General features: G+C 56.1%; 1 protein-coding gene across 2 annotated transcripts in view; it reads left to right on the top strand.

Moving 5' to 3' along the window:
- COL2A1 (collagen type II alpha 1 chain) overlaps positions 1-6,757 on the top strand; it is a 30,668-nt gene extending 23,911 nt beyond the window's left edge. For both annotated transcript variants that reach the window (XM_025477408.3, XM_025477409.3), the window contains 15 exons: positions 152-205; positions 672-725; positions 1,452-1,613; positions 1,806-1,913; positions 2,166-2,273; positions 2,598-2,651; positions 2,828-2,935; positions 3,163-3,216; positions 3,378-3,485; positions 3,742-3,795; positions 4,178-4,285; positions 4,693-4,981; positions 5,310-5,497; positions 5,692-5,934; positions 6,403-6,757. In XM_025477408.3, coding sequence (XP_025333193.1) covers positions 152-205; positions 672-725; positions 1,452-1,613; positions 1,806-1,913; positions 2,166-2,273; positions 2,598-2,651; positions 2,828-2,935; positions 3,163-3,216; positions 3,378-3,485; positions 3,742-3,795; positions 4,178-4,285; positions 4,693-4,981; positions 5,310-5,497; positions 5,692-5,934; positions 6,403-6,549 — 1,839 coding nt within the window. In that variant the 3' untranslated portion in view covers positions 6,550-6,757. The remainder of the gene's footprint in view (positions 1-151; positions 206-671; positions 726-1,451; positions 1,614-1,805; positions 1,914-2,165; positions 2,274-2,597; positions 2,652-2,827; positions 2,936-3,162; positions 3,217-3,377; positions 3,486-3,741; positions 3,796-4,177; positions 4,286-4,692; positions 4,982-5,309; positions 5,498-5,691; positions 5,935-6,402) is intronic.
- The last annotated feature ends 3,256 nt before the right edge of the window (positions 6,758-10,013 follow it).

The following is a 10,013-nucleotide window of genomic DNA, read 5'->3' on the forward strand; positions in this document are numbered from 1 at the left end:
CGGGCTGGGATTTTAGCACCAAGAAAGCTACGTCTTTGCAAACCTAGCCCTCAGGAGTCCATTGTTGGGCATAGGGCCTGTTTGACCCCCACGAGGCCCACAGCCCTCCTCTGGGTGACCAGGCCTCACTGTGTCCCTCCTTCCTTGCCAGGGTCCTACTGGTGTGACTGGTCCTAAAGGAGCCCGAGGTGCTCAAGGCCCCCCGGTGAGTGAGGTCCCCGTTCCTACCAGGTGGGGTTGGGGGGACTGTGGGAGCAGCAGCTTCTCTCATGCTTCCACTCTGGCCTCATGAAGGCGGCCTGCCCGGAGGCTCCCGCGCCGGTGTTCTGGGATTCACTCACCTTTCTCAGCGTTGCTTTTGCCCCCAGCCTCAGTCCAGCCCACAGCCACGTGGGAAGGAGGGCCCCTCTCTGCGGGTGTGCCGTGGTCCTGGGAGGTCTTTGGTCCCACGGAGGCCGCGCTCAGCTCCCAGGGGCACTGAATGTCCTGGCCGATGCCCCCTGTAGGGGCTGGAGGCAGAGAAGCTGCAGCTTCCTGATCCGATGGCCAGACCCCACAGGGCCCTCTCTAGCTCTCCTTTCCACACCAGCCTCTGAGACCCCCCAACCCAATCTGATTCTTGGGCCTCCTGAGGACCCGAGGGATTCAGGACCTCTCTTCTCCTCATATAGGGAGCCACCGGATTCCCTGGAGCTGCTGGCCGCGTCGGACCCCCAGGCTCCAATGTAAGTGATGTTCCTGGCCGGTTCCTACCTTCCTCCTGGCATGAGAGGCATGGGCAGGGGTCAGAGTCTGGCACAGTCCCCCCAACAGGCACCCAAAGAGCCCAGACTGGCGTCCATCCCTTTATACCCATTCCTACTCCCCGGATGAGTCGTTACTTCATCACGGGGATCTGTTCTTGTAAACAGCTGGGAGCAGGGGCTGTGACCCTCTTGTTAGCCAAGGGCAGCCTTCCCTGCTGACTTGGGCTTGAACCCTCAGACTTCTGGCACACTGGGTGGGATAGGCTGGCACAACTGCCTTGATGCATCTTGCCCACAGGGGGTTTGCTATGGAGGGAAGAGAGATGGTGAAAAGTCACCCAGGTCACCACCCCCACCAAGTGCAGAGGGAGCGGGTACAGAGGCTTAGTTAGGGGTCAGAGGAGCCCAGTTTGAGTTGTTCCTTGAGGAACACTAGGCTTGGGGCCCAGAGTAAGGAGGCAGGAGGAAGTCCACATAGATCAGAAAAAGCAAATGCAGGGGCTGGGGAAGCCGGGGGGCAGGGGGGGATCACAGATCCCACATGGGAGAGAAGATTGAAGAGGTGGACTGGGGGTCGGGGTCAGGCCATCCTTCGTGTGGAGGGAACCCTGGGGGGAAACTGTTATCCCTAGGGTCACAGTGGCTTTGGCAGCCTGGATGGGGCAGGGTAAGATGAGTTCTCATGTCTTCCATTTGCTCTTCTAGGGAAACCCTGGACCCCCTGGTCCCCCTGGTCCTTCTGGAAAAGATGGTCCCAAAGGCGCTCGAGGAGACAGCGGCCCCCCTGGCCGCGCTGGTGACCCTGGTCTCCAAGGTCCTGCTGGACCCCCTGGCGAGAAGGGAGAGCCTGGAGATGATGGTCCCTCTGTAAGTCCCTCACATGCCTGGCCAGGGAGTCTTCTGAGCTCCCAGAGCGCAGAGTGGAGGGGGACACCATGGAGGGACCTCTGCCGGGACAAGAAGAGTGCTGGTCCCTGGGAGTGGCAGCCAGGCCGGGTGTGGACGGCTGGCCACTCCATGTCAGAGCTCACGTTCTCACTCCTGCCTCCCCTCTCTTAGGGTCCCGATGGTCCTCCAGGTCCCCAGGGTCTGGCCGGTCAGAGGGGCATCGTTGGTCTACCTGGGCAGCGTGGTGAGAGAGGATTCCCTGGCTTGCCCGGCCCATCGGTGAGTGAAGGATGATACCCCTTCCTCTGGTGAGCTGGGCCCAGTCCGGCTCAGGCCTGAGCTCTCCACCCACAGCTCTTGGTGTGGTGGCCCGGCCTGTGCAGAAGCACCACCGCCCTCTGGGGCTTCCACCCGCTGTGCACCTGCAGAACTCTCCCTTCATCAGCCCTTTCTTTGGAGAGGCTCAGCAGCAGGTCCTGGGCCAGGATTCTTAAGAGCGCACGCTCATCTTCCCTCTCGCTGTCCCTCTAGGGTGAGCCCGGCAAGCAGGGAGCTCCTGGTGCATCTGGAGACCGAGGCCCCCCAGGCCCCGTGGGTCCTCCTGGTCTGACTGGTCCTTCTGGTGAACCTGGACGAGAGGTGAGCAGTGAGACCCGTTGTGCATGGCCCTTACTGGGGAGAGGTGTGCTGGGCCAGGCCAAGTCCTGGTGCCCCGGCGGAGGGGATGACAGGACGGGCTGATAGGCCCCAGTGCCCGGCTGTGGTGGGGAGGATGTGATGGGAGGGAGAAGGGCATGGGGTGCAGAGCTGGTGCATGGGGAGGAAGGCACAAGGAAGCCTGGTGAGCTTCGGCAGCTCCAGCTGCATGGAAGGGAGCAGGCTGGGGCCCGGGGGGAGGCTGGGGGAGCAGAGTGGGAGCCGTGCAGGGGCAGCTCTGAAGGCATCCTGCTTCCCCTTGCCCAGGGCAGCCCCGGTGCTGATGGTCCTCCTGGCAGAGATGGCGCAGCTGGAGTCAAGGTGAGTATCTGGCGGTCTCTATGTGCAGTGGGGACAGGGAGGACATTCTGTTGGGCCTAACAGGTCAGCCTGGGGTGGCAGGTCGGGGGTCAGGATCTTGTCTCAGTTCGGGAGGTCAGTTTCTCCATGTCTCCCTGGAACATTCTTCTCTAAGCCCGAGACCTCTCTCCTGACAGGGTGATCGTGGTGAGACTGGTCCCGTGGGTGCTCCTGGAGCCCCTGGGTCCCCTGGCTCTCCTGGCCCCGCTGGCCCAACTGGAAAGCAGGGAGACCGAGGAGAAGCTGTGAGTGTCCGGAATTTGGTCAAAGCTGGAAGTGGAGGAGGGTGGCCAAGGGAGCTGGGAGCTCACCCACCGTCTACCGGTCGCCAGGCCCTGGAGGCGTCTCTGGGTCCGGGAGGTCTCTGAGCCCTGGGAGCAGCAGCCTCAGTGCCCAGCCCGGGGCAGGTGCAGAGGAGGGCCAGCCCTGTCCCGGCTCTGCTCCGACACCGTTCCCGCTCTCTCCCTCACAGGGTGCACAAGGTCCCATGGGTCCTGCAGGACCGGCTGGAGCCCGGGGAATCCCAGTGAGTATCTGCTTGTCCTCTGTTGGCTTCTTGAGGGTGGGGGGCAGGTCTGGAGGGCAGTGGGGACCCTGTGGCTCCTGGGACTCCTTGGCTGAGGGGAAGCCAGCAAAGTGCTCCTGCCCTGGCCAACCCAACCCAACCTGCGTCTCTCTTGTTCCCAGGGCCCTCAAGGTCCCCGAGGTGACAAAGGAGAAGCTGGAGAGGCTGGCGAGAGGGGACTGAAGGGACACCGTGGCTTCACTGGTCTGCAGGGACTGCCCGGCCCTCCTGTGAGTGTTGCTGTCTATGCGTGGCTCCCCAGTGCCTCCCACTGCTCAGAGCCCCCCTGAGTGTCCCATGCTGCTAAGTCAACTTGGGCTCATCCTCAGAAATTGCCAGGACTTCCTCAGGGTTGGAGGGAGGAGCCAGTGGAAAGGGAACAGGGGTAGGACATGTGTCATATGTACAGTCAAGAAGGCCTCCCACCCTGGAAGATGGGGCCCTGTCGGGGCTGACCTCTGACCTTTGCCTCTTCCTTTTGCACAGGGTCCTTCTGGAGATCAAGGTGCTTCTGGCCCTGCTGGTCCTTCTGGCCCTAGAGTAAGTGAGATGGAGGGAGTCCTTCCTCATGGGGTGGACCGGGCACTGGCCAGGCGTTCTGAGGGGGAGGGAAGCCTTGGGCTCAGGGAGGGGACTGGCTCAGGGTGACCAGGGCCAGAAAAGCTCCTGAGTCCACAGGCTGGATGAACATGACAACAGCTCCCGGCTGTCAGCCGGGCCCCCTGGGAGTAGGGTCTGACAAGGAGGAGCTTAGGATGGCAGCAGAGCTGTGAAACCACCCTGCGGTCCTTGGCCAAGCAGCCGCCAGCCTGGCCTCTGTGACTGAGACGTGTGCAGCTGCAGGGCCTCACAGCAGGACGGCTACGTGACCAGCCACTCCCCACGGCCCCCTTGGTGATGGCTCTTCTCTCCTGGCCTGCAGGGTCCTCCTGGTCCCGTCGGTCCCTCTGGCAAAGATGGTGCTAACGGAATCCCTGGCCCCATCGGACCTCCTGGTCCCCGTGGACGTTCAGGCGAAACTGGCCCTGCTGTGAGTGTGCTGACTCCTTCCCCGCTGTCCGGGCTGTCCCCAGCATCCCGAGGCTCGAGCTCTCTTGTGCCAAGGGCCTTTTTCAGGGCATCAGCCTGCGGCCAACGATGATAGCATCCTTTATCCTGGGTCTTCCCGGGACATTTAAAGGGCCCATATTGAAAAAAAAAAATTAAAAAAAAAATAATACAGGGTCCATATTGGTATTGGGACACAGAAGAGAGGGGCTGATGAAGAAGTAGGGGAAGGGCTAGGATTTTCTTGGCCTTGGCCTGCCGCACCCCTCCCCCACCCAGGGGACTGGAAGACGATACCCTAGCATCTTCTAGCAGGTGGAGAGGTACACAGGAGGGGCGTGTCCCCACAATTCCTGGCTGACTGCTGTGTTTCCCGCTTTCCTGCTGCAGGGTCCTCCCGGAAACCCCGGACCCCCTGGCCCTCCAGGTCCCCCTGGCCCTGGCATCGACATGTCTGCCTTTGCTGGCCTGGGCCAGAGAGAGAAGGGCCCCGACCCCCTGCAGTACATGCGGGCTGACCAGGCGGCCGGCGACCTGAGACAGCATGATGCCGAGGTGGACGCCACACTCAAGTCCCTCAACAACCAGATTGAGAGCATCCGCAGCCCCGAGGGCTCCCGCAAGAACCCCGCTCGTACCTGCCGGGACCTGAAACTCTGCCACCCTGAATGGAAGAGCGGTGAGCCTGCAGGGCAGGTCCCCTGGCCCCAGTAGAGCAGGACGTCAGCCCACTGGGCACGGCGCCTTCAGAAAAAGGGAGGCGGCATCTCTTAGCACCAGGCAGAGCCGGCCTGAAAGGTTCTCACGGGTGGCTTGCACCTGCAAGAGGGTCTCCTTGCTCCTGGGTCCCTGCTTCTCCCCCCGCCCTTGGGCTCCACTGGCCCTCACAATCCGTGCCTCTCCTGTGGGTCCCCATAAGCCCTTCTGTCTCTCCCAGGCAGGCCCGGCCCTCTTGGGAGTGCCTGCCTCTCTGAACCCCAATGGGGTATTGCCTCCTCCCCCTGCAGGAGACTACTGGATTGACCCCAACCAGGGCTGCACCTTGGATGCCATGAAGGTTTTCTGCAACATGGAGACTGGCGAGACGTGCGTCTACCCCAACCCAGCGAGCGTTCCCAAGAAGAACTGGTGGAGCAGCAAGAGCAAGGACAAGAAACATATCTGGTTTGGAGAAACCATCAATGGTGGCTTCCACGTGAGTACCTGGCTGCTCTAACCAGGGATGGCACCTCAAAATCTTTCTCTCTCCAAGCTGATGGCACCTCACCCACACTCTTGCCAGCCTTTTTGGGGGCTTAAGAGGAAGGAAACAGGAGGGATAGTATTTTTAACTGGGATTCCTCTGGATGCTGCTCCTGGGCCTCACACCACTGCTGTCTGCCCTAACAGTTCAGCTACGGTGATGACAACCTGGCTCCCAACACTGCCAACGTCCAGATGACCTTCCTCCGCCTGCTGTCCACCGAGGGCTCTCAGAATATCACCTACCACTGCAAGAACAGCATTGCCTACCTGGACGAAGCAGCCGGCAACCTCAAGAAGGCCCTGCTCATCCAGGGCTCCAATGATGTGGAGATCCGGGCTGAGGGCAACAGCAGGTTCACATATACTGTTCTGAAGGATGGCTGCACGGTGAGTCAAGCTGGCTGGAGCTTCCAGAAGGGTGGCCCACATCCTAAAGTGATGGGATCCTCAGGGGTGTGAGTGTGAGGGGTTGGGTAGAGAAGACATGCAGAGTGATGGGAGAGGGCAGGGTGCTGTTCCGTCTTCTTCACTCCCCTGGCTCAAGGCAAATAAGGGGAGTAAGCCCTACCCGGCACATCCAGTTACTCTTGTTGGAGTACTCACATCATGAGTTTGGCTCGGCCCACAGGGTGGAGCAAAGAGAGGCTCTCACTATAGTGGACGGAGCAAGGAGGGAAGGGCAGTGTGGAGGGGGCCTTGCTCTAAGGACAGGAGTTGAGGTGGAGATGGCTCTGGGAAGCCAAGGAGAGGTCGAGGGAGCCCCTGAGCATGTTTTGTACTTTGTGCTCTATGCTGCTCAGTTTTGGGGTCCTTGGCAGCTGGCACTGGACAGTTTCTCCTCTCTTTCTCCCCTAGAAACACACCGGTAAGTGGGGCAAGACTATGATCGAGTACCGGTCACAGAAGACCTCGCGCCTCCCCATCATTGACATTGCGCCCATGGACATAGGAGGGCCCGAGCAGGAATTTGGTGTGGACATCGGGCCTGTCTGCTTCTTGTAAAAACCCGAACCCACAAACAACACAATCCATTGCCAATCCAGAGGACCCAAGTACTTTCCAGTCCCAGTCACTCTAGGGCTCTGCACTGAATGGCTGACCTGACCTGATGTCCATTCATCCCACCCGCTCACAGTGTGGACTTTTCTCCCCTCTTTCTAAGAGACCTGAACTGGGCAGACTGCAAAATAAAATCTCGGTGTTCTATTTATTTATTGTCTTCCTGTAAGACCTTTGGGTCGAGGCAGAGGCAGGAAACTAACTGGTGTGAGTCAAACGCCCCCTGAGTGACTGTCCCCAGCCCAGGCAAGAAGATCTCCCTTCAGGTGCCGGGCGCAGGAACTGCGTGTGTCCTACACAATGGTGCTATTCTGTGTCAAACACCTCTGTATTTTTTAAAACATCAATTGATATTAAAAACAAAAAAATTATTGGAAAGTACATATTGACCTGTGCTTTGTTCTTTATTTGCCCTCAGTCTTTGAGTCTGTAGGCAGGACCAAATGGCCATCCTAAGGCCTTAATCTGTTGACTTTTCAACCAGGAGGGGAGGGCACTAGAGTCATATTGCCTGTGACCTCACATGAACACAGACTTGCCTCTTTTTGTAACCTTTGCACTGCATGGAACCCAGGAGTGAACTGGGACCAGAGGCCAAGATTTGGGAAGGGAGGCAGAAACTATAGGAATTGCGTTGTTCTGGAGCACACACACACAAAACTCAACTCCAGGGCATACGGGCGTAGGACTCTGTGTGGGCCCCATCTTGCTGGATGGCAGGGGGTGGGGAGGAGGGGAGGGGAAGCACGTCCTCAGGGGCCTGTGATAAGTGCACATGATGGGCCAATCTGGGTGATCTACTTATCTGTGACTTATGTCATGGAGAGGTGGAGGTGTTACATGCTTGCCTGTACCCCTCATTCCATTTTCCTGCCCCCTGCTCTGGCCTTCCCTTCTCCACTTCCTAGGCCTGAACTCAAAGCTTCCACGGACTTCCTCTCAACACCAGGGTTATGAGCGGATAGCCTCCCATGTCTCCCTATCAGCAGGGGTCCCTTGCTTTCCAGTGACTCATGAGTGGCACACTGAGGAAACTGTCACCTTCCCTACCAGAGGGTATGGTGGGTGTGATGTGTGATGTGAGCAGGAGACATGAAGACAATCCAAATCAACAACACTAGTATTTTGTAAAATAAATTTCAAAAGATACCTGACACTGCTGATAAACCAGGGAGCCATCCCTTTCTCCTATCCCTGCCTCTTCCTTCCTCCAGATGATGAAGGTAGATAGTTTTTCTATTAAACAACAAAAATTAAAATACCTAAGATATTTTTGTTGGACTTGTATTAAAATCCAGCTTACAGTGTCAACTTTGTTGAATAAAGTGTAACTTATCAGGGCTAGTTTGTGACAAACTAAGAGTAAAATGAAAACATAAGTGAAAATACCTAACTAGAAAAGCTACCTGATAATTTAAAATAACTCTTCCATCTACTGAGAGACCTAATGCCAGCAAGGAGAGAGCAGTGGGGTATACGGATGCTTTTGAAAACTTCTACCTAGACTAAGGTGGAGGTGAGTGGTGGAGTCTAGCTCCACCCTGTAGCTACATTCAATGAACTTACACTGCTTCCTAGCCCACTTTGCTTCCCACAGTGGTGTCACAGCTCCCGGTTCTTACTAAGGCAGCACAGAGGATTGTGACCATCAGCTCAGACTTTTATAAAAGAAGTCCCATTTATACCAGGATATCAAGATGATCCCTCAAAGCCCACCCACCTCCTCAGCACCTACTAAAACCTAGAAATAAGAGCAACTGTTGCATTGGTCATCAACAAGTAAGCCAGAAAGAAGAGCTCAAGGGAAGGGAAGGGAAGGGAAGGGAAGCAGTGGAACAGAAAGCCTGCATCTGCTTCAACTGTGGTCAAATCAAAATATACATCCTTGGCTGCCAATGCTATGCTCCCTACCAGTGTTCTCTTGTCCCAACTTAGCCTAGAGGGAAAGGTGAGAATAACCTTTTTTTTTTTTTTTTTTTAAGATTTTATTTATTTATTCATGAGAGACAGAGAAAGAGAGAGAGAGGCAGAGACATAGGCAGAGGGAGAAGCAGGCTCCCTGCAGGAACCCGATGCGTGACTCAATTCCTAGACCCGGGATCACACCCTGAGCCAAGGCGGATGCTTAACCGCTGAGCCACCCAGGCGTCCTGTGAGAATAACCACGTTTGTTACTAATTCCTGTGATCCCTGGTGCCCCAGGAAAGGCAAAAATGTTTGTCTGGTAAGGATAGCCTCTCCTGACCCCAGTAGGATTGAATGGATAGACCTGGATTACTAAAATGAGATCGCTTATATCCATAAAAACATAGCATTAAAGGGCTTTCACTAGGAACTGGAGCTCAGACTTCCTCAAGTCACTTAGTTCCTAAGTTAATCACAACTTCTGAAATTGGTTCCCCTTCTAACCATGTGAAGGAACACAGAATCTCAAGAGTGCTGTCAAGGTGGTAAATAATCTTATTTATAGTTACTTCTGGGGAAAATTGCAGAGTAAGAGGATCCTAAGCTCACCCTGTCCCACAGATACCTCCAGAATTACCCATATCACTGTTAACAACCCAGAAAATGACACAAATAGTCGAAAATACCATAGCTAAATGTAGAGAAGAGGCCACATCAGAAACAGTAGAAAGGGCCAAGATGTGGTCCAGAGCTAAACAGACTTAGAGAACTGTCCATGGGAGGGAGGGACACCAAGGGTGTGAAGGAGGGGGAGAGAACAAACCTTCACACCAGAAATCCCAGGCATGGAGCTTGCATATGGAAAACAAAGTCCCGTAACACTTGGCTTTGAAAACCACTGGGCAAAACTTTGTAGTTCTTACAATCAATCAGCAGGGGCTGAATACCTGGAACTTTAAAAATAAGTAGGCTCAGCTCTGGGAGAGCTGGGAGGGTGACAGGGAACAGAGTCCCTGTCTTTAAAGAAACAGCAAAACAAACACCCCTGCTGAGATATAGCATAGAAGAAATAGTTTGAAAGACACCTAGGGTATATGGGAGGGAGATTTGTTTGCTAATCTCAGAGCATGTGCTGGAGGAGCAGGGATCTTTGGGAGACTTGTCCAGGAACAAAGGAGCTGGCAGGCAGCATAACCCTCCCCTGTCTCAGCCTAGACACAAGGACACCTGAGGGAACCAGTGTGACATCAACACCCCCCCACCTAGCTTGCCAACAATGGCAAGCTAGGTTCTCCTGAAGACATGCCCCCTCCAACCTGGCTGGCTTTGGCCAGAGTTTTAGGCAGCTGCATATCCTCCCCCACAGTGGAAGGGTACAAGATTTACTGGCCACAAGCCCTGCTCCCATGCTGTCCTGTGGACCTGTCCCCTCCAATATGCCTTTGGCCAGAGCCTACCCAAAGTGGTGCCACAAGCGTGGCAGTGTGCAAACAGGGGCCAGC

Source organism: Canis lupus, chromosome 27, assembly GCF_003254725.2.
Source record: "Canis lupus dingo isolate Sandy chromosome 27, ASM325472v2, whole genome shotgun sequence".
Taxonomy (NCBI): domain Eukaryota; kingdom Metazoa; phylum Chordata; class Mammalia; order Carnivora; family Canidae; genus Canis; species Canis lupus.